The 24,565-nt window shown below is 38.6% G+C and overlaps 1 protein-coding gene across 4 annotated transcripts in view; it reads left to right on the top strand.

The window, feature by feature from the left end:
- The first annotated feature begins 966 nt into the window (after positions 1-966).
- The window catches only part of ALG6 (ALG6 alpha-1,3-glucosyltransferase), a 46,054-nt gene continuing 22,455 nt past the window's right edge, over positions 967-24,565 (top strand). The window contains exons 1-5 of one of the 4 annotated variants that reach the window (XM_036255996.1): positions 967-1,014; positions 4,481-4,748; positions 17,471-17,555; positions 22,843-22,932; positions 24,384-24,472. In XM_036255996.1, the coding sequence (XP_036111889.1) occupies positions 4,667-4,748; positions 17,471-17,555; positions 22,843-22,932; positions 24,384-24,472 (346 nt within the window). In that variant the 5' untranslated portion in view covers positions 967-1,014; positions 4,481-4,666. Of the gene's footprint in view, positions 1,015-4,480; positions 4,749-12,773; positions 12,880-17,468; positions 17,556-22,842; positions 22,933-23,684; positions 23,914-24,383; positions 24,473-24,565 lie in introns of those variants that run through there. The other 3 variants (XM_036255999.1, XM_036255997.1, XM_036256000.1) reach the window with 3 other exon arrangements.

Here is a 24,565-nt window from a genome sequence, read left to right as displayed (position 1 = left end):
CTGAATTCCTATAGCACTTAACGTATATACCGATAATTTGCATTTAGCATGTGCTCCCTTTTGTTGCTTTTTATGCTTTTATGAAAGTGTCTTCCCAATCAGAATTAAATATCTTGAAGGCAGGAACCTGGTCATATTTGTCTATATTTTCAGTGCCTGTGGTCTTTTAAACATAGAATAAAATTTTAGATCAGGATGTTTACCTAATCCCACTCATTCATTTCACAGATGATCCAGAGAGTTGTTCAGACTTACATAGTTTAGAGCCAGAGCCAAATATTTGCTGATACTTATGGGTTACATTAGAGGGGTGGGCTCACACAGAATGGCTGGATTTAGAAGGGAGGACTGAGGGCATCCTCTGAACAAAGGAGGGAATGTTGCTATTTTGGGCAGTTTGGGAAAAGGTGCTCCAAGCTGCCTGATGGGGACCATGTAGTGGCTACTGTTCTGCATATCAGATTCTTGAAAACGGTCGGACGTTCAACAACGCTTCTTCCATGAAGTGTCTTCCTAGCCTTACCACGTCCTCCTTCACAGGCAGGTAACTTGAAGAAAGTGAAGCAGGTTGGCTTTTTGATTTCTTGAGGACACAGGCTCAGAGGAAGACCTGTAACCCGGTGACGAGAACCAGCCAAGGGCTCTCCACTCGGTGAAGCGAGCCAGGACGCGCCCCTGGCAGGAATTTGTGGACTAAGCAGCAGCTCGGGCCTTGGCCACGATCCCAGGAAAGAAGAGCAAGGGGCTTTCCACCTGCCCCAGGCGTAACCCGGGACCAGAGGCCTCTCGGGTTCCAGCCGCTCGTGCCACGCCTCCTCAGCCCGCCGCCGGCTCTCCGCGCTTTCCCCGCCCCGCCCCTCACGCTGGACGGGCTCGCGCCCGCGCCGGGCGCACGGGCGGGGCGGGCACGCGAAGGCGGAAGGCTGGAGGGGCCTTTCGCCGCGGGGGCGAGCGCGCAGGCGCCTTCTTGGAATCCGCTGCGGGCGCGAATCTCAACGTGCGGTGGGCGGCGGGGTAAGGCCGGATCCTGGGGTTCCGGAACGCCCGGCCTGGGTGGGGAGGGGTGGGGACTCGCGCTGCGCCACGAGCCTGCGTGAGCTGCGCGGAGCTGGCGACGAAGGTCCCATCCCCTTTCCAGTGAGAAGCGTGGCGTCCAGGCCTCCGCTGCCCAGCCTGCAGGCTCGCTGGGGCGTGGGGTGGGAGACGCGGTGAGAGTGGTGGGACCCCTTGGCTGGAGCGGCGTGGCCCCCTCTTCCTGCGGTCCTGAGGGTCTGGCCCTCTGGAGAAAGGGGGGTGGGGAGACGTCAGGACGGGTCCCTTTTGCAAGACGTGCTCTCCTGTGGTGGCAGCACTCGCCGGGTGTGCTGCCCACCTCGGGGGAAGGATCTTTCAGACTAAAAGGAACAAAGTCGTCCTCGGGAAGTGGACGGCCGGCTTTCCATATGTCCAGACGCGCTCTCAGGGCAGAGCAGGATGGGAAACAGCCGCCAGTGTGGCAACCTCCTGGCCCAGGGGATGGGTTAGAAAGTTACTATATTTTACTTTACAGGTGGAAAAAGTAATAAAGAACCCTGTTTACTGTTCAAGAAGAGTCTCACATGATATCTGTAACCATTAAGGACACGTAAAACTAGGGATCTCCCCATTTAACATGTGAAGATCGCCATTCAGCACGTAGAGGACGTCCTCTAATAGGATGAGATTGCATCCAGATGCACTCATCGTTAAACCCATCCTAAGTTGAAAATACATTTAATAAACTGAAACTACCCAACATCATAGCCTAGCCTATCTTGAACTTGCTTGGAACACTTATATTGGCCTAAAGTTGGGAAGTTATCCTGAGTTTCATCTTAAGAATAATTGTCTTCCCCTTCTCAACAGAAGCAAAAGACAAATAGGCGGTTTTGTAGACATGGGATGTGAAAACACAAAATCCAAAAGACACTGGCAGTACCGTACACTGTAGAGATGGCGGGCTGGCTGCTGCTGCCCAGTGTTAGGAGAATTGTAGAGCATATCACTAGCCCAGGAAAAAATCGAAATTCAAAATTTGAAGTATGATATCTAACTGAATGTTGGTTTCTCACTGGGGTAAAGTTGAACATCCTCAGTCAAACCATGGTAACTTGAGGTTGGTCTACTTTTTGAGTACCTGCTTCCTGTCAACATTTTTCAAAGTGCAGGGAAGAAAGCAACTGAGACCAAATATATTCTATGGTGTATATGTTGTAAGAAAATATAACTTCTGATAGTGAAAAGAATTAGGAAGAAAATTAAAGAAGGTAATGGTACAAACAATAAGAGCTGGAAATCTTTGTAGGGTGGTCAGGATGGTCTTTCAAGAGGATGACTTGAGGTACAGCATGAAGGACAAAAGATTGGCCAGTGAGTTGTGTTACCAGCATTCCAAGCAGAGGGAATAGAAGTGGAAAGGAATTGAGGTGTGAATGACAGGTTCTAGAAAGAGGGAATTGTGGGAATGTGAAAGGAGATGAAATTTGGAGAGGCAGACAGAGGTCGGATCATAGAGGTTCTTATGGCTGGGGTATCTGAAATTTAATCTAAGTGTAATAGATGTCAGGAAGAGATGTTTTTGGTATGCTTCAGTTTCTAACATGAGCCACTGTGGAGGATGAGAAGGCCTATCCATTTTACTCATCAAAGAAACCCTATAAATGTGACAGTACTGGGCAACTATTGGGAATTAGGAGAAACATTAACATGTTGAGAGACCAGATCTTCTTTTGTGTTGTCAGGATTTATATTAATTCAGACACATATGCCTCCAAAATCAGATTTAGAAGGTACTTTATAAATTAGTCATCTATTCTACACTCTAAAAATATTCTTGTCAAGTAGTTGCTCGGCTTCTGTTTGAAACTGTTTAAGAGGAGCTCCTCTTTCAAGAAGAAGCTCATTTCATTTCATGTTTGGACAGCTCTAATTGTTAGAAAATATTTCCTAATAATCAGAGTACCTGTAGCATTCGTTATCAGATCTGGGTCCATACAGAGCTGATAATTATCATCTGTTATCTGTTGCCTTCCTTTCAGTTCTCATGTAGTTGATTTTTGTTGGTTTGTTTTTTCACTTTTAAATGCAGGACTTTTGAATTTATCCCTGTCATGATTTCTGGAGTTAGATTTGGTCCGTCATAGATACTGTCCATGTCTCTTTGGATATGATGGTTTAGTGCATCAGTTAGCTATCCCTTACATCATTGTGTGATTAACAAACTTGATCAGCATGGTATTGGTTAAGTATTATGTTCTTTAAGTTCATTATGATTATTAAGTGTTATTGGTAGTTTGTTTTAAAGTTTCTAGAGAAGTACTTAAATATGATTATCTGTAACTATGGATAATTGATTTAACTTGGCTATATTAGTGACTTAAATTTCCAAGCAGAGTGTTAGTTAAGCTATATATTTAAAACCAGGAATTAGCATTTGTAAAATCAATTTTAAACACGATGTCTAAGCAAAAAGTTTTTTTTTTGTTTTTGTTTTTAATCTTATTGATTCTTGCAAAGGTTTATTCTCTGAGTTGGAAAGTTGGTGTAAAGTGCAAGCATATTTTGGAAGAAAAGTAAAAAGTCAAACTACATAAATTACTTTAGTGGAAGACTTTCTCAAAGTAAATAGATAAAATTCCTCTTTCTCTCTGTACCAAAGATAAATTACCCCTTTGTTTACATTGTGGTCATATACAGTGATACCTCGGTTCTCGAACGCCTTGACTTTCGACCAAATCGGTATTCGACCAGGAGAAACTTTTGTCTTGGAATCCGAACAAATATTTGGAACTCGAACTTCCGAGATGAGCCGAGTTGAGCCGAATGGCGTTCATTCGGCCCAGCGCGCCTTGCTTGCGTCATCAGTGTGAGTGCAGAGAGAGAGTCACGCTTTGTGGAGAGAGTCACGCTTTACACTGAATTTAACCCTTAGACATACTGTACACTTTTATTTCTTGTTGAGACTTATGTTTTTCTACATATTATATACAAATTAGGCCAGTAAATAGGCATTTTCTGGGGCTTGGAACGAATTAATCCAGTTTCCATTATTTCCTATTGGGTTTCATTGCTTCGGTTCTCGAACAATTTGGTTCTCGACCGTCCTCCTGGAACGAATTATGTTCGAGAACCGAGGTATCACTGTACCTGCAGGTGAACATGCTCTAGATAGAATTGACTATTCTACTATCTACATCTTTCTCTTGTTTTTCTTCACACAGAAATATTTGCTTGTAAGGGCAGATCCTTACCCTATTTCTAGATATATTGAGTTCCACTTAACAGGGAGAACTACCTTTTGAGGTATATTTCCCAACTAGAGGAACAAGGAACTTAAAACTACCTCCTTTCCTTCAAGCCCTCCCCTTCCAATTCTCCATCTTTCTACTTGGTTTAATGAGTTCATTGTTATAAGTCCTATGCTCGGCTAAATCTTGGTATTCTTTTTTTCCACCCCCTGCAGGCTACTTCTTAATAGACACAAAAAAATCAATATTTGTTTGGAAACAAAGCATCAGTTAAAATCCTCTCCAACTCCTACTTCCAAAGAATTGATAATATTCTCTGATCAAGAAAAGAAGTGACCTGACAGCGTGTTAAAACTGTTCTGGCACTGGTCCCGTTTTTTCCTCCCTACATTTGAAGAAACATGGAGAAATGGTACTTGATGACAACTGTGGTCTTAATAGGACTAACAGTACGGTGGGCAGTTTCTCTCAATTCTTACTCAGGTAACACATTTTTACTGTTTAAAAGATTGATAAGTATTCCTATGAAGAGTTTTTGTTTGTTTATTTGTTTTTTGTGTTTTTTTTTGTAATAGTCTATAGTTTCTGAATGGGACAGAGAAGAATTTCAGGTTTTATTGGTGTGTCAAGAAAATACATTTAAACATCTAATTCTAATAAAAGGAAAGAGCTAAATAGAGGCATGGGCTTCATGACGTGAGAAAACAAAAATTATCTAAGTGGGAAGATGACAAATTGAGAAGCGATTATGTACTAAGACTTTGAAGAGAGAAATGAGCTAGTACTTCAAGGGGAGTGGAATCAAAGGAGGCTTTGTTTCATTTAGGGTAGAGAAGGCATGTTACTAGAGAATAAGACTGGGAGTGATATGAAAGGGAGGGAGAATTGATGGAGTGTGGACCTGGATCCTGGAGATGGGATTAAGTTTAACCCTGTATTTAGTTAGCCCCTCTCGTGTTCCAGGCACTGTGCTAAGTTCTGGAACTATAAGATGAATGTTCAATACTTAAAGGGCCCCACATTTTTTGTAGATAAGGGGTCACAACATAATGTGATCATTATAACATTGAGGTATGTGTGAGATACAGAGGTAACAGAGAAGTATATGATTAGGATGCATAAGAGAAGATTTTTGGAGATGATGTTTGAGTTCATGTTTGAAGGATGAATTGGACAATTTAGTCATATAAAAAAGGTGAATTTTGAGAGATGGATTTGTCTGGGGGCACAAGAACACATATATCCATCTTCACTTGGTCACGGAGAACACTTAATTACTAGTTAGGCTCCAACTTCATTCCTACTCTAGTGATCTCTAGTGAACTAGGCTGAGCCATTGGTAGATACTCCCCCTTTTTTTTTTTGGCTAGAACCAAAGTAGGGATCCTTTTTGTTCTGCTTCTCTCTAAGCTCACACCTAACGTCAGATGTAGAGCAAAGCAAGTGCCAGAGATGAACTAGAAAATATTTATGCCAATCCCAGAGCAAATTTGATCTAGGTCATCTATTCTGTGCCTTTTTGATATTGAGGCAGTTCCCAGGTGGGAGGTTCCAGGACTCCACATCCTTCACAACATTTGGTAGTGTTAAACTTTTGAATTTCTGCCAGGTTGCTGTGTGTGAAATGATATTTATTGTAGTTTTAATTAGAATTTCCTTCATTGCTAAATTCATTTAGTTAATTTGAATTTAATTAATTTCTGAGAGATTAAGTGTGCTTTTTGGCCATTTGTATTTTTCTGTTATATTTGCTTATGTCATTTGTGCATTTCCTTTAGGTTTTATTCTTGAATAATCTATATTTAGGTTGTTTTTTCCTTATGTGTTTTGATATCCTGGAAGCTAACCTTTGTACAAGTTGCAAATATCTTCTCCTAGTTCTTGGTTTATCTCCACATTTTAAGGTGTCTTTTTTTTTTTTTATCCTCACCCGAGGATATTTTTCCATTTTTTGTACAGATAGAATGGGAGGGAGAGAGAGGAAGGGAGAGAGAGTGAGAAACATTGACGTGAAGGGACACATCGAGTGGCTGCCACCCGCACGACCAACCAGGGCTGGGGACAAACTGCAACTGAAGTACGTGCCCTTAGCGGGAACTGAACCCGGGTCTCTCCGGACCGCAGGCCGACGCTCTAACCGCTGAGCCAAACTGGCCAGGGCTTAAGGTGTCTTTTGATGAACAGAAGTTTAAAAATATTTTTTTAAGGTTTTCAGTGATATTTTTATTTAAAAATTTTTCAATTATAGTTTATATTCAATATTATATTAGCTTCAGGTGTATAGCACAGTGGTTAGACATTTATATAACTTACAGAGTGATTCCTGATAAGTCTAGTACCCACCTGACATCATACATAGTTATTACGATGTTATTGACTATATTCCCTATGACATACAGGAATTTTTAAGGTTGATTTCATCATTAAGGTAATGTAATTTATCAATCCTTTTATGATTTGTGCTTTTTTTTTTTTAATCTTTAAGAAATCCTTCCCTACTCCTAAGAAAATTACAAAGATATTTTACTAAAATTTTCTTCTAAAAGTTATCTTTCCTATTTGAGCCCTTATCTCCTTAGAATTGAATTTTGTGTATGAGTGAGATAGAGTTTTGCTTAAAATTTTTTTCAATGGATAATCAGTTTTTACAACTCATTTATTAAATGGTTTGTTCTTTCCCCCTAATTTGCATTAGGAGCTCTATATTAGGTTTTCATGGTGTGTTTCTGACTCTCCATTCTGATCCATTCTTTGGTTCAGTACTGCTGTGTCTTATTACTGTAATTTTACATTAAGTCTTGCTATGTTGTGAGGCATGTCCTCCCACCTGATAGTTCTGCTTTAGGAGGGTCTTAACTGTTATGGGCTTTGCTCTTTCATATTGTAGTAGGCAAAATTTCTAAAAATGTCCCCCTTCCTCCAGGATATCCTGCCTTAATCCCCAGAACCTGTGAAAGTGATGAGTGATTATGTTTTTTACAGGTATAGTAGCCGTTATGATAGAGGGATTGCATTAGATTGTTAGGTATACACAATGTGATCACATGAGCCCTTAGAAGCAGAGAACTTTCTCTAACTGGTGGAGGAAGGAGACTCCAGAGAGATTGCAGGCATAAGGACTAGACACTTGCTGGTTTGATGGTGGAGAGGGCCATGCGAGAAGGAATAGAGTGGCCTCTAAGTTACAGAGAGTAACCCCCAACTTGTTAGTCAGCAAGGGAACCTCATACTTGTAGCTGAAAGGAATTGAATGATGCTGATAGCCTGAATGAGCTTGGAAGTGAATTATTTCTCCAACCCTGCAGATAAGAGTCCAGACTGGTTGATATATTATTTTGGCCTTGTGAGACCCTGAGCAGAGGACTGAGCTAAGTCCACACAGACATCTGACCTACAGAACTGTGAGATTATAAAAGAATATTGTTTTAAGCTGCTAAGTTTGTATTAATTGTTATACAACAATAGAAAGCTAATATACAAATATATGTCTTTTAAAAAATCAGATTGTCAAAGTGCAGTGAAAAACTCTGTTGGGATTTTGACTGGAATTATATTCTTCAATACTTTTGATTAATGTGGGCGGAATTAGCAATCATTACCATAGTGGGGCTTCTAATTCATTAAGATAGTATGTTTCTCCATTTATTTAAGTCTTCTTTAATGCCTTTCAATAAAATTTTGTAATTTTTTATATCACAGTCTTACACATCCTGGCCCTGGCTGGATAGCTCAGTTGGTTAGAGCGTTGTCCCCATATATGAAGGTTGTGGGTTCGATCCCCAGTCAGGTCACATACAAGTGTTAACCAATTAATGCATAAATAAGTGGAGCAACACACTGATGTTTCTTTTCTCTCTCTCTCTCTCTCTCTCTCTCTCTCTCTCTCTCTCTCTCTTTCTTTCTTTCTCCCTCCCTCTTTCCCTTCCTTTTTGTCTCTAAAATCATACATAAAAAATAAATAAATAAAAGTCTTATACATTCTTTTTTAGATGTATCCCTAGGTAGCATATATATTTTTTTCCTTGCCATTATAGATGTATCTTTTTAAAATTTGCTTTTCTAAATGCTGCTGTTAGGATATAAGAATGTGGTTGACTTCTTATGTTTGGCAACCTTTCTAAGTTCTTGTAATTCTAATAATTCATCTGAAGGATCTTTTGAATTTTCTGTGTAAAAATACAAATGATCTGGGACTAATAACAGTTTTATTTCTTCTTTCTACTACTTATATTCTTAATGTCTTATTGGTCTTTTTTTTTATTGCTGGAACCTTATTACAGTGTTGAATAGAAGTAGTGATTCAGGCATGTTTTTCTTGTTCCTAATATTAATGGGTGCTTTTTAAAAAATATATATGTTTTTATTGATTTTTTAGAGACAGAGGAAGGGAGAAACAGAGAGAAACATTGATATGAGAGAGAAACATCAATTGGCTGCCTCCTGGACAAGCCTGCAACTCAGGTAGGTGCCCTGACTGGGAATCAAACTAGGACCTCTCAGTCCATGGGACAGTACTCAATCTACTGAGCCACACCGGCTGGGCTAATGTGTGCTTTTAATTCGTGATTGAATAAGTTTTTTCTTTCTAGCATTTAATCAACCTTGCATTCCTAGAATAATCCTATATGTACCTTAGTACCTGTTTTTGCTATCTGAAAGAAATAAAAGATTTTTGCTTTTATAAGAAAACCTATTTACTGTACTAATGTAGGTCTTTTGTAAAAGTAAAGTGTGGTAACACGAACTACGAACTTTTGGAAAGTGGGAGATACTCTTCACTTTACACCATTTCAGCTTAAGAAAGTTTTCATAGGAATGCTCTACTTTCAGATAGCAGGGGCAAACCAGTATTAACCTTTTTTTACGTATATTGCTAGATTTTAGCATCTGTGCTCTTAAATTGTCCCATAAGAAAGTCAACAGAACAAGATTACTTTTGGATTACTGTAGAAGAAAAGTATTGCTCTTACACGTTAGTAGAATATTTTTAGGTATCTTGTAGGTGGTGATCCTGTCAGAATTCTCAACTCTATTATGAAGAGTATAACATTTAGCATTCCCATGTGAAGAACTTCTGTATCATGGGAGGCTGGGAGAATTAATGAATACATCTAACATCTGTGATTCCACTAAGATTTTTTTCCTTCTATTAAATATATATAATACTTCTGGGGAGATTATAATTTGTTTTTAACATGCTTATTTTAGTTTGCTTCTTGTTTGTCTTGTTTATAGATTGTAATTAGGAAACACAAAAGTGGGAAGCTTAGTATTAGCTTATATTTCTTCTTTGGAAATGCATATATTGGATAGGGAAACTACTTATGTATATTGTAATTTAAGTTTCTCAAAAATGTACACCCCTTACATATTTACAGATACCCTTTACATAAGTGCTGCTTATGTAATTAGTTTTTATAGACCTAAATATATTGAATAAATATTGCTTGTTGCTTTTATTTATTTATTTTATTTTTGCTTGTTGCTTTTAAACAAGTTGTAGGGAGGAGACAAATTCTGATCTGTAGAGTATTGATTGTGGAGATTCATAGTTCCTCTATATTTGATCTAAAGTGTTACCAATGTTTTTAGAACAAATAACAACACTTGAACCAATTTTGATCTTTTTTTTTTTTTCAAAGTTCTATTGGCTATTTAGAAAGAGAATGTCACAGAAAATCTTTTTTTAGCGAAATGTTAATTATTGTTAAAGTATGTCTATTGGTTAGTTTCTCTCACCTTACATATTGCCGTTTGTAACGTTCCTTCTTATTCACCAGGAGCATATAAAAGGGGGATTTTATTCTGGAAAATTTAAACCAAATTTTCTTTTCTTAGAATGTTTAACATTTCAATGTAGAGGCAAGTAGTATGTATTGTTTTCAAAGAAATTACTTGTTTTTTTAAAATTCTGACATAATTTTGAATGATTCAGCAGTTGATGAAATGAATATTTAACTGGTGCTTAAGCACATTTTCCTGAGAATGAGACAAAATTGAAGCTTTGTAAAATACATTAGTGTGTTTACTTTATGTAATTCTGAATCTCGTGTAAATTAATTTGTAGAATTAATCAGAGTGGAAGGAATCCTTTTTGCCCTTCCCGAGTGAAGCTCCCATAGGTACAGTTGGGTTGTCCTTCTGGGTTGCTTTAAGGGCACTTCAGCAGTTTTAAAAACTTAAGTACTAATTTCATAGCCAGTGTCAGCTGAATTTATTGAAGTAGGTCAGACTCTGGATAGCAACTTGTTTCTCAACCCTAAAGAGAGTCATTATCCATTCTTCTATTTGTTAGAAAATGGTAATAAATTTTTCCACATTGACCACAGTCTAGAGCAATTTCAGAAAATCTAGAAAGCTGGATTTTTTCAGGTATAGGAAATTACTTAAGGTTCTCTCTGACTTTTATTATCCCAGTAGACCAAAAATAAACAAATAAAAACAAAACAAACAAAAAATAAAAATCAACTTTTTTCCTCTATAAACACTAGCAGTATTTCTAAAAACAGGAATACACACACACACACACACACACACACACACACCCCTATAAAATATACATGCAAAAAGGAACTAGTTCAGTGGGGAATTATTATTTTTAAACATTCTTATTGATTTCTAGAGAAAAGAGAAAGGGAGAAAGAAAAACATCAGTGTGAGAGCAGACCATTGAGGCTGTCTCCTGTACGCTCCCCACCAGAGATCAAGCCCACAGTCTGGGCATGTGCCTTGACTGGGAATTGATCCAGGAACCTTTTGGTGCATGGATGATATGCCCAGTCAACTGAGCTACACCAACCAGGGCTCAATGGGGAATTATTTTACTTTTATTCTTTTTAATTTTTATTCTTTTTAATTGTATTTTATTCTCCCCCTCCTGTTAAGTTGATTAAGGAAGTTTTCATTTTGTTTTGTCTTGTTTTTAATCCTTACCCGAGGACATTTTTTCTATTTTTTGCTCAGACAGAGTGGGAGGGGGAGAGAGAGAGAGAGAGAGAGAGAGAGAGAGAGAGAGAAAAACATCAACGTGAAAGGGGACACATCAAGTGGTTGCCACCTGCATGACCCAACCAGGCCCGGGGACAAACTGCAGCTGAGGTACGTGCCCTTAGTGGGAACCGAATCCCGCTGTCTCTGGACCACAGGCCGATGCTCTAACTGCTGAGCCAAACCAGCTAGGGTTGATTAAAGAAGTTCTTGTTGTTTTAAATATGCTTTTATTGCCCTGGCCGATTTTGCTCAGCGGTTAGAGCGTCGGCCTGCGGTCCGGAGAGACCCGGGTTCGGTTCCGGCTAAGGGTGTGTACCTCGGTTGCAGTTTGTCCGCGGCCCTGGTTGGTCGTGCGGGTGGCAGCCACTCGATGTGTCCCTTTCACGTCGATGTTTCCCTCTCTCTCCCTCCCCCCCCCACCCCCCACTCTATCTGAACAAAAAATGGAAAAATGTCCTCGGGTGAGGATAAAAAAAATAAATAAATATGCTTTTATTGATTTTTTTAGAGAGAGAAAGGGAGAGAGTTAGAAACATTGATGAGAGAAACATCCATTGGCTGCCTCTTGCATCCCCTCGCAGTGGGAATCGAGCCTGAAACCCAGGCAGGTACCCTGACCGGGAATGGAACTAGTACTTCTCAGTCCATGGGACGATGCTCAGTCCACTAAGCCACACCTGCCGGTTGGGCAATTAAAGAAGTTTGTTTTGTTTTGTTTTGTTTTGGTACATGTCCCTAACGGGAACCGAACCTGAGACTCTCTGGTCCGCAGGCCGACGCTCCAACCACTGAGCCAAACCGGCCAGGGCGGAAGTTCTTTTTTTTTTAAATCCTCACCGGATATTTTTCCATTTATCCTCAGGTAGAGTCGGAGGTGGGGAGAGAGAGAAAGAAACATCCACATCCATTGTCTCCTACATTATCCTGACCAGGGCCAGGGACTGAACCGCAACCGAAGTACATGTCCTTGACCGGAATCGAACCCGAGACTCCTTGGGCCTTGGGCCTGGCGCTCTAACCATTGAGCAAAACTGGCCAGGGCCAATTAAGGAAGTTTTTAGTGAAAGTATGTATTGTCTGCCTAGCAATAGGTTTCCTTTGAACTCTGGAAAATCATAGAAACTAAAATTCTTATTTGGGTAGCAATTAGGAAATGGTATAGTCACGTGACAATATATATGATACTGAAAATATAAGTATTGTGATAAGTCAGTAATTAATGATTAATATGTTTGTACTTTATAAGGAAAGGTTTCATGGAGAATTTGGGATTTAAGATGATTTAAAGGTTGGATGTGAGTTTATAGAAGAGATGTATGAATAGGGAGTAGGCAGTATGAACAGAGGCTAGGAATTTCAATGTCAGACAGTAACTTAAAGATATTTAGGGGCAAGAACCAACATATGGGCAAAGTAGCTGTGGCATAATTAATTTGTCTGCCATCACAAATTGCTTAATGTTGCACATTTGATAAGTGGAAAATCATGAATTCAAGTCTTTTGAACTTAAAATCCTTGCTATATCACATTGTTTATATCAACATTCACTGCTGTATCATCATTCACTGAGACTCTACTTGGTGCCACTACATCCTGAGAATACAGTACTTTCTGAGAGACAGAGGTGTGTATGTGTATATACATGTGTCTATGTACTGTGTGATTCCTTGTGACAGTCACTCAGTGCATATACTTTGGAGATGTTAATCTGCTTTTCCCATGATTATCTCATAGTGGGAGTACCTCCTTGGGTGGAGATGCTAGCGTTTAAAGAATATTGGTATATTAGTATAATATAGCCATTAAATGCAAAAAAAAAAAAAAAATCTACTTAATGTAGTGTTTCAAAGCTCGACACAATTTGGGTTGGATTTCATTGAGCAATAATATGTCATTCTCCAATATGGCACACCTTCCCTCGGAATTAATGAGTATAGTTGACTATATGTGATTTTCATTTGCTGAATAAAAAACCTGCAACTGTACTGTACCTGTTTGGACCTTGTCAACTGGTAGTCAACTGCTAGTTAAATAGTGAGTGTTTACTATTTACTAAATGAAATTATCTTTATATCATTTTACTTACTTATTTATTTATTTATTTATTTATTTATTTATTTATTTTTTTATCCTCACCCGAGGATATTTTTCCATTTTTTGTACAGATAGAGTGGGAGGGAGAGAGAGGAAGAGAGAGAGAGAAACATCGACGTGAAGAGACACATCGAGTGGCTGCCACCCGCACGACTAACCAGGGCCGGGGACAAACTGCAACCGAGGTACATGCCCTTAGCGGAAACCGAACCCGGGTCTCTCTGGACCGCAGGCCGACGCTCTAACCGCTGAGCCAAACCGGCCAGGGCTTACTTATTTATTTTTAAAATTAAAAATTTTTTTTTTTTTTATCCTCACCCGAGGACATTTTTCCATTTTTTTTGTTCAGATAGAGTGGGATGGAGAGAGAGGAAGAGAGAGAGAGAGAGAAACATGGACGTGAAAGGGACACATCGAGTGGCTGCCACTCACACGACCAACTATGGCTGGGGACAAACTGCAACCGAGGTACACGCCCCTAGCAGGAACCGAACCCCGGTCTCTCTGGACCGCAGGCTGACGCTCTAACCGCTGAGCCAAACCGGCCAGGGCTATTTTTATTGTTGAATGTATTACAGATATTCCTTCTTTTTCCCCTATTAACCCCCTCCTCCCTACTCCTGCCCCCCTGCTGCCTTTCCCCACTCTGTTGTCTGTGTCCATTGGTTATGCATATATGCATAAAAGTTCTTTGGTTTATTTCTTCCCACCCCCAACTCCCGTTCCCTTTGAGCTTTGTCAGCCTAACAACCGATTTGTATTTCTTAATCCCTTCACTTTTTTCACCCATTCCCCCAAACCCCCTCCCATCTGGCAACCAACAAAATGTTCTCTATATCTATGAGAATATTTCTGTTCTGTGTGTTCATTTTGTTTTTAGATTCAATTGTCAATAGATATGTACTTATTGCCATTTTGTTTGTTCATATTTTTTATCTTCTTTTTCTTCAAGTAGACTCTTCAACATTTCATATAATAATGGTTTGATGATGATGAACTCCTTTAGCTTTTTCTTGTCTGGGAAACTATATGTCCATCAATTCTAAATGATAACTTTGCAGGATAGAGAATCTTGTTTGTAGGTTCTTGTTTTCATCATGCTGAATATTTCTTGCCACTCCCTTGTGGCCTGCAAAGTTTCTTTTGAGAAATCAGCTGACAGTCTTATGGGAGCTCCCTTGTAGGTAACTAACTGATTTTCTCTTGTTGCTTTTAAGATTCTCTCTTTGTCTTGAACCTTTTGCATTTTGATGATAATGTGTCTTGATGTAGGCCTCTTGGGATTCATCTTGTTTGGGACTCTATGTGCTTCCTGGACTTGTATGTCTGTTTCCTTCACCAAGTTAGGGAAGTTTTTTTTCTGTCATTATTATTTGAAATAGGTTTTCAATTTCTTGGTCTCTCTTTTCTCCTTCTGGCACCCCCATGATGTGAATGTTGGTGCGTTTGAAGTTGTCCCAGAGGCTCCTTACACTATCCTCATTTTTTCTTTTTTATTCTTTTTTCTTTTTGCTGTTCCCATTGGGTGTTTTTTGCTTCCCTATATTCCAAATTGATGGTTTGCTTCTTGGCTTTACCTACTCTACTACCGAATCTCTGTAAATTATTCTTTATTTCAGTTAGTGCCTCTTTCATTTCTGACTGGTCTTTTTTTACACTCTTGAGGCCCTCACTAAGATCATTGAAGTTCTCACTAAGTTCATCGAGCATCCTTATGAGCAGTGTTTTGAACTCTGCATCTGTTAGATTGTTTATCTCCATTTCATTTAGGTCTTTTCCTGGAGTTTTGTTCTGTTCTTTCATTTGGGACATGTTTCTTTGTCTCCTCATTTTGGCTGCCTCCCTATGTTTGTGTCTATGTATTAGGTAGAGTTACTATGTCTCCCGGGCTTCCTAGGGTGGCCTGTTCCAGTAGGTGTCCTGTAGGGTCCAGTGTCACAGCCTCCCTGGTCACCCAGCTGGGCCCTTGAGGTGCACCCATCGTGTGGACTGTACACCCTTCTGTTGTAATTGAGTCTTGATTGCTGTTGGCACATCAGTGAGAGGGTTTTATTCAGGCTGATCAGCTGCAAGGACTGGCTGTGCCCACTATCCACCAACCTCTGACTACCTTGAAGGATCAGCTGTACAGGGGCCTACCACACAGAGCAAGACTTATTTCAGCAAGGCTCTGGTACCCACTGAGTTCATTCCTTGAGTGTGTCACTTGAGGTGGTTGGGTGGTGGTGCTTTGCAGAGTTCTGAAGCTGGCTGGCCATTGGGCGTGCTGGCTCTGAGGCCAGGTCAGCCACCATAGCATTAATTATGCTAATTAATAACTAAGCATAAGCTACAAAGCTGTCTGCAGATGGCTGCTTTTTGTGTTGGGCTTGGAGGTGCCCAGGAAAAGCCAAGTTGTGAACCAAGGCTGGTGGCTTCTAGTGCCAGGCCTGGGGCCACTTAACAAGAGGTATGAGGCTTGCTGAGACCAGATGCTGCTTTTTGAGAGAATTTTGGATTCAGATGCAGGATCCAAGACAGGCCAATCCTATAGTAAAGCAGCTGGTAACAGCTTGGGTGGGCCTGAAAATTGGGTGCGGGGGACTCAGGGAAGCACCAGGGCAGGGCAAACAGTGTGAGCCAGGTTGCTGGAGTCCCAGACATGTCTGCTGGCTTTATGGGGAAAGGGCTTACCAAAGGAACAAAGGCCTCTGACAGCACGTCTGTCCAGGAGAAAACTGCCCTCGCCTGGATGCCAAACAACTCATTTCTTTCCTGTATGTCTCTGGTGACTTTTGAGCTGCCTCTCCCATGCTAGAGCTCCAAGGGAGCAAGTCCCGAGTAAGTCCACGCGTGGGCTCTTTAAGAGGAACTGCCTAGGACTTCCTCAGCCTCAGTTCCTGCTGGTTTTACAGTCAGAAGTTGTGGGGACTTCTCTTCCTGGCACTGGAACACTGAGCAGGGCACCTGGTATGGGACGGGGACCCCTCACTCCTCAGGGAGGACCTTCCCAGCTGAGGTTTCCTCCTGATTTTTATCCGCCACACGTGGGTGTGGGACCAACCCATCCGCGCCTCCACCCTCCTACCAGTCTCGATGTGGCTGCTGCTTTAATTTCGTAGTTGTAGGACTTCCATTCAGCTTGACTTCAGGTGGTTTTGAATAATGATTGTGCTGTAGTTGAACTGTAACTTTGATGTGGTTGTGCGAGGTCGCGTAGGTGTTTGCCTACGCCGCCATCTTGACTGGAAGTTTCTTTATGTCATTTTAAATGATTTAAGGTTAATAACCTACTTAACAGAGTAGGAGCTTAGAGCATAGATTCTGGAGCCATTCTTTCTGGGATCAGATCCAGACTCTGCTACTTATTACCTGGGTGACCATTGCCTGTGTTTCCAGCTGTAAAGTGGGGGTGATAATAATACTTAGTTCATTATTGTATTTGGCATGTGGTAGGCACTATCAATTGTTAGTTATTAAAGATCCATTATCACTCCATTTACAATTTTGAAATTTAAAAAAGAGCTATAAATTGCCAGTTTCTGTATAATTCATGTGGTAGCAAAGCCTGACTTAACTAATTTCTTTGCAATATATGCCTATTCTTGGTTCCATACTTGACCTTAAGTTATTTATGTTTTGTTTATAAAAGCCCTCTTTCAAATACAGATATTTATTATTATTATTATTATGTTATGATACTTATTGGACAGTACCTCGACAGTCTCATGAAATAAAAATAAATTTGGATATATTTAATTAGTATTATCAACTAATTAATAACTAATGTTAACAATATTTATTGAATGTTTACTGTGTGCCAGTTACTATACTGTGCATTTTATATCTATTGTCTTCTTTATTCCAGTGGTTCTCTAGGTAGGTAGTATTGATCCTGTTTTTATTGTGCTGAGGCTTAGGGAGGTTCAGTAATGTGCCCAAGGTTACACAGTCACTCAATGTGCCAGCTAGCTAGGATTCAGACTTCATCTGGCTGACTTTTTGGGTAACTTCCATGTTCTTTTCCTTCACTTACACTACCTCTATAATTTAGAAAAATTTTTTTTTTTTTTTAGGAAATAAAAATCACTGATATACTAAAGTATACCATTGTTTTGCTCTTTTTTTACTTGTCATCTTAGGTGCTGGAAAACCCCCTATGTTTGGTGATTATGAAGCTCAGAGACACTGGCAAGAAATTACCTTTAATTTACCGATCAAACAGTGGTATGGACAATTTTAACTTGATTTTATTATTTATCATAGTCAATTAAAATAGATTACTTGAAGATATTTAAAAGGAAAATAGTGCTACTGTTGTTTTCATCTTGAGCATCCTTACCTTCCTGTATGCTGATGTCACATATATTACCTTGCATATTGTAGGCCCATTTTGAAATATCACGCCCCTGAAAGTCACCCATGTACTCGGTTACCAGTTAGACTATGGTACTGTACTAGAACTTTGATGATAGAACACTCCATGCCTTAGAAGCAACTCTGGACATAGCTGTGGAAGTTTGTGGGCTAGACATATTCGCCAAGTTTTTGTTAGGAACGTATGAGACATAGAAAAGGAATAGCCGAGGGGTAAAAAGGTGCCACAGTAAGACTGCCTGCGTTCAGATCCTGGCGCTACTATTTATTTACTAGCAGTGTGACCTTTGGCACATTATTTAACTTTCTCTACTACAGTTTTATCACTTTCATAATGGAAGTAATAGAATGTGCATTTTTCACTGGGTTATTGTGAGGATTGAATAAAATGATACATGTAAAGCACTTAGCCCAGTGCCTGCAATGTAATGAGCTCTCAATAAATGGTAGCTATGGTTATATCTTCACAAATTCATGCTTGTGTCATTTTTATTGAACATGTTCTAATAATAACTGATGACATTATTTATTGACTTTATTGGATGCCTGGTAGATTATTTTATTAGAGACTATCTTTACAAAATCTTCATATTGTTCTGTTGATTGCTTTGGTCACTGCTTTTGTGTAACTCCTTTATGAGAGAGTTTCACACAAGAACTTCATATTGAACCCTCAATTAATAGGTTGTCTGTACCCTACTCAGAGTTTAAAATTTAAAAAAGAGCTCAGCTAAATATTCAGCACTAATCATTTTTAATTGATTTTTAGAGAGAGAGAGGAAGGGGGGGAGAGGATGAAACATGTATTTTGTTGTTCTACTTATTTAGACATTCACTGATTGATTCTTGTATGTGCTCTAACCGGGAAACAAACCTAGTGTATCAGGATGATACTCTAACCAACTGAGGTACCTGGCCAGGACTGGCACTAATCTTTACTGTTTTGTTCTGAGCATTTTTCAGATCAGTGAATATCACTGTTCAGATTATTAGTACATTCATAATATTTTTGTCTTGCTTGGTTAGTATAATAAGGTATATTTGCTATGGCAAACCAGACCACTGCTTTTGAGCTTTGTGGTTCTTTTCTACTCTTTTGTAAATATTACACAGAAAAGATAATTGTATTCTTGGCTATTCTCGGGTAAGTAGTTCTCAACAAAGATGTTCCTAGAAATGAAATGTAATATTTAGTGTTTAAAGATTAGAGAAAATTGATAAATTGAAGCTTTTGGCTTAATGCTAGGTGGGAATAAGGCTGATTCTAGGAGTAAGAATATAATCTTAATTCAGTAAAATGGTTGGGTTACTCTGATACTGATCTAGTTCAGTTTTCAATTTTCTGTGCCAAGGTTCTCTTACTTTGGCTCAGATAATCAAATATTGACTATGTATACATTTTCATTCTTTTCCTTTATTAAAAACCAGAAATGTATAACTCAGACAATAAGTGTATGATTAGGTTTTTACTATGGTCTATGAGTTTTGAAAATTATGAAGTGCCCGAAGTGCTCTTGGTGGTAAATTTTATCAAAGGGTAGCATGAGGGTTCTGAATGGAGGGTCAGGAATAGAGATGTATAGTATAAAAAAATATGACGTATCGTCATTTGATCATGCACTACTTCAGGAAGCACGTGAGAAACTTAAGAACTATGATTTACAATAATGAATGTTAGAAAATTTTTCTTTATGAGTGAATAGACTAGAAAAAAACAAAAATATACACTTGGCAGTTATGAGAAACGCATCTGTTTCAGATTCATGTGTAGATGATTTTTTTCTTTCTAGTCTGAAGTTCAGTTTCTTTGATATATGCTTCATAATGCTCATCACTGAAAAAGATATATCACAATGACACCATTTATAAAATAGAGAATATATACTTGGATCAAGTTTGCCATGATCAACACTGGATATAAATCTGTATTGAAATAACATTTCTAATATTTGGAATTTTGGGTTAATTTAGACAAATCTGATTAGTTTGCTGTTATTGTTACCTAGTAATGTGGCTGAGGAATGATCTTTTTTAATTTCAATTTTTCAAGATTAAAGTCTTTCTGTTTTTATCTAGAAAGTTAGCTATAGTGGCCCAGTCAGTGTGGCTCAGTGGTTGAGCATCGACACATGCACCAAGAGGTCACCCGTTCAATTCCCAGTCAGGGCACATGCCCAGGTTGTGGGCCTGATCCCCAGTGGGATCATGCAGGAGGCAGCCAGTCGATGCTCTCTCTCATTGATGTTTCTATCTCTCCCTCTCCCTTCTTCTCTCCTTCTAAAATCAATAAAAGAAAAAAAGTTAAAATAAAAAGAAAATTATCTATAGTGTAATTAGAAACTCTTTTAAGTGACATAGTTGTCTGAATATGAAATCAGGATTGATTAGGTTAACTTTAAAAATGTCAGTTTTATAATTCTGAATCAAAAGAAAATTTACTCCTTTTCAACATGTATAGTTGTAAGTAATAGAGGAAAATATAATTTTTCTTGAATTTTATAATGAAAATTTCTAATGAGTGAAATATCGAGTACTTTTAGCATCAAGTAATAGAAACCCTGAGAAATAGTAGCTTAAGAAAGAGAATAAATTATCTCAGCACTTTGCAGGGCTGGTGAAGTAGCTCAGCAATCGGTCTCAGACCTTTTGTTTTTGTTTTTTCCCTATTCTTCCTTCTTGGCATGTTGATGTTTGACCTCCTGGTTAGTAGATGACTGCCAGGGTTGCAAGCTTTGTAACTTTATACAACCATATGCAAGGCCGGAACACTAGCAATACCTTCTTTTTACCTCTCTTTTTTTTGAGGAGCAAAATCTTTCCCACCCTTAAAGCAATCTAACAGAAATACCCAGCTCAGAGCAGGCATGGTTTAAACCTGGGACGAGGGGAAGATTCCACATACCCTGAGCATGTTGCTTTTAAAAAACAATTATTTTATTGGTTTTAGGTAGCGGGCAGGGGAGAGAGACATTGCTGTTAGAGAGAAACACTGATTAGACACCTCCTGCATACACCCCAACTGGGGATCGAACTCACAACCTGGGCATGTGCCCTGACAGGGAATGAACCTGCCACCTTTTGTTGTATGATATGATGCTTCAACCAACTGAGGCACACCACACAGGGCGTCTGAAACACTTTTAAGTATCATTTCCATGATTTTCTCTTTCCTTATTTATTTATGCATTTCTATATGAATAGGGGGCCCAGTTGTTAACCCTATCGTTCTTTCTTCCCAGTCCAACCAGTTAGAGTATATCTGTTAATCATTTTTACTGTTAATTATATATATTATTAGTTTATATCTTTATATGCTTGCAACTTATAGTCAGCACCTTTTTTACTTCTCTCCTGTGGATCTCAAGGTTAAAGTAAATGGAAAATAGCTTTTGCCTTATAAGAAGCTGAAAGCCAAATCAAACTGTGTGACTCTTGAATTTTTTGTTGGTTTTCCATTGCTCTATCCATCCAATAGTTTTGAGGCTAATAACCAATTAGAACTATTTTGCCCTTACTTTGTGTCAGATAGTGACTTAACAGCTTTACATGTTTAACTCAACCCTTCGACAGCTCTTTCTATGAGGTAGATATAATAAAACTGTATGTTAACGTGCCCATGGTAACATGAATTTGGAAATAACATAATTGTGCCTGTCATCGGGCAACCCTGGTCCTCTGGTCTCCACTATTGGCTGGCCCAGTTTACTAGATTCAAGTTGTCAAAAGGGAGGGACTCCAGCTAACTTGGAAATTCTTGGGGGTCACTGCCTCTTGGCTTCAGGTCCCAGCCAGATATAGGATCCAGGATTATTCATGAGGATGTTGCCACTGAAGTGGACAACCACCACCAGATAGTATCATATGACAGTGCCCTATGCCCAGATCTCTTGCCTGTCTACACACTTTGATCATTTTATTAATCCCAGTTCCCTCCACTTATTAGACCTACATTTTATGTGACTGACATTAAGAAAATGAACATTAACAGGCTTGAGATCATGATGAATGCTAACTTAAAAAGTCATTCCAAAGTAAGAGATTCTGATGCAGAGAATTAATTGTTCACCATTTGAAACAGGCTTATGAACGATGGTTATTTGTGAGTTATATAGTTTGGTGTCCACTATTGTAAATTCTTATGACTGAGAAAATAAATTAGATTGAAGAAGCTGACTAGTTAAAAAGCATATAGTTAAGAAACCTATTATATGTAAATTTCATTTTTATTTCTTGAGTCATAGTAATTGTATAGAGTTTTTTCCCATTCTGGCCAATTGGAGGAGCCTGTTAGTTTATGAACCTGAGATCTAGTTTTCTTCCTTAATTCACAGACTCTTGCAAATCATAGGCTTTCATATATGTCTTGGCTGACTTGTTTTCAAATATCATACCCCTGAAAGTCACCCATGTACTCGGTTACCAGCTAGACTATGGTACTGAAGTAGAACTTTGATGATAGAACACTCCATGCCTTAGAAGCAACTCTGGACATAAGCTGTGGAAGTTTATTGGCTAAACATATTTGCCAAGTTTTTGTTAGGAACGTATGAGACGTAGAAAAGGAATAGTTGACATACCTTGGCTGACTTGGTTTCAAAGTCTTCTACCTGTTTCATGAAGTATTTCTCTTTCCATAAACCAAATCTTTGTGTTCTTTGATATTCATTTTTTCTTTTTCTTTTTAGGATTGTGATTTTTATATTGTTTCTTTAATTTGTTAGACTATAAGAAGCAATTTCTCTTTTTTTGTTGCATATTTTCTTTTATATAAGTGTTAGTCATCGATTAAGTCTACTAATAGTAGAGTGATGATAAGTTCTGGTTTGTCTAGGACTGTCTTGATTTGCATCTGTTGTTCTGGCTTTATTATTAATAGCTTCATCTCTCATTCTCAAGAGAATGCTGGTTTAGACGATACCTTATTTAGTCATTGTATTCAATAACAACTTTTAATTGTGAGTTCACAAAAATTTTTAGAAGGGGAAAAGACAAGAAAGTTCAGATGTAATTTTTTTTAACCCATCTAACATATCTTTTAATTTTAATTAAATTAAATGAGATGAGATGTTAAATATAAGTCTGTGTCCTGAATATTGATTAATTGAATGGTGCTTTTTCTTTTCTTTTTCCCCCTCAGGTATTTTAACAGCAGTGATAACAATTTACTGTATTGGGGATTGGATTATCCACCTCTTACAGCTTATCATAGTCTTCTCTGTGCATATGTGTGAGTTTTTCTTTCTTAATGTAACTATATATGTCCTTAGCAGATACAGTAGAAACAGTATGACCTGGCTTTGTTGAATAGAGGAGAGATTGCTTATAACTACTGCTGTATTTTTAAATCTTTATTGTTGTAAGTATTACAGATGTCCCCCCTTTTTTCAAACCCCACTGACCCCCCCCTCCCTGTTGCTACCCCCTCCTGCTTTCCCAAGTTATTGTCTGTGTCCATTGATTGTGCATATATGCATATAAGTTCTCTGGTTTATTTCTTCCTGCCTTCCCACCCTCCTTCCTTCTGAGGTTTGTTAGTCTGTTCCCTACTTCCATGTCTCTGGATCTGTTTTGATTAACAGCTTATCTTGTTCATGATATTCCATGTAGCTACTATTGTATTATGGTTCATGAAGAAAACACTATACCTTTACTTTACAGTTGGGTTGTAAGAAAGTTAACTATCAGAGTTTTAACATTTCCATAATTCCTTTGGAGGACAGATAGAAAGAAAGGTGAAAATTAGCTTAGTTTTGAAGCAGAGTTGTTACCAGTTATGCATAGATGACAGAGAAATATATCTAATGTGGTTAGTTGTGCATAGGAAAGCTTTTTTTGTGGAAAGGCCCAAAGTAAATGAAAAAATACGGGTTCAAATGGTATTCTGACTAACCTGTCAAGTTAGAAACTAGAATTACCGTAGTGTTTCACTTGTGATTTCAGATCGGGATTGGAATTCCTTCTTTTACAGAAATGGAGCAGTTTATAGCAGATCAGGAACTTCTGTTTGGTGGAGACCCAGTTCCGCTCTGTAATACTGTTCCACTTCAGACTTGGAGTGTGTCAGCGGAAGTTTGAGGAACTTCTTCGCAGCATCTTCCAAACTCATTTTATTTGTTTTACCATTTCATATTTCATAAAAATTAGTTTCCTGGATTAAAAATGAGTTCCCAGACTACATGATAATCACTTATATTTTGCAGTTTTCAGGGTAACTTAATATAATTGAAAAATTAATTTATCTTTAGCAATTATGTTTAGGTTTAAGTAATGATTTGTGATTAATAGCTATTTATTATAGCTGATTGTTATGATAACTGAAAAGATTACTAATGATAAAACATGATCCTCTGGCCAGTATTAGCATATTGTTCTTTATAAAATATGTTCTTTGTAAGTGAAATGTGACACTTCTGATTGTTTTTACACTGGAAGAACTGTGAAGGCAGGGTTCTTAGTAACATGTTATAAGGTTTTGTTGGAAGATGAGCAAGGCAGACTCTATTTTACAGTTTAAGTCAGTTTCACATGATTAAATAAAAAGTCTCAAGCTTAAGCCTTGACTCAATCACTTTATAACAGCAGTGATCACTTCTCAAAATAGAGTCATATGTCCTTAGATGTCCTTATTGCTAAAAGTGATGGGGAATGAAGTACATGTATATATGCTTTGATTTGCAGGGCAAAGATTATAAATCCAGACTGGATTGCTCTCCATACCTCACGTGGATATGAGAGTCAGGCGCACAAGCTCTTCATGCGTGCAACAGGTAAAAGAATAGTAGGTATTGAGTGCAAAATTTGATTTTCAAACATTTTTTGAACAAACTGGTGAAAGGTTTTATTATTGTTCCTACTGACTT

The sequence above is a fragment of the Molossus molossus genome, unplaced genomic scaffold (assembly GCF_014108415.1).
Source record: "Molossus molossus isolate mMolMol1 unplaced genomic scaffold, mMolMol1.p scaffold_m16_p_12, whole genome shotgun sequence".
Lineage (NCBI taxonomy): Eukaryota > Metazoa > Chordata > Mammalia > Chiroptera > Molossidae > Molossus > Molossus molossus.
The sequence above is the reverse complement of the archived record's forward strand: the minus strand, read 5'-3'. Positions and strand labels throughout refer to the sequence as shown.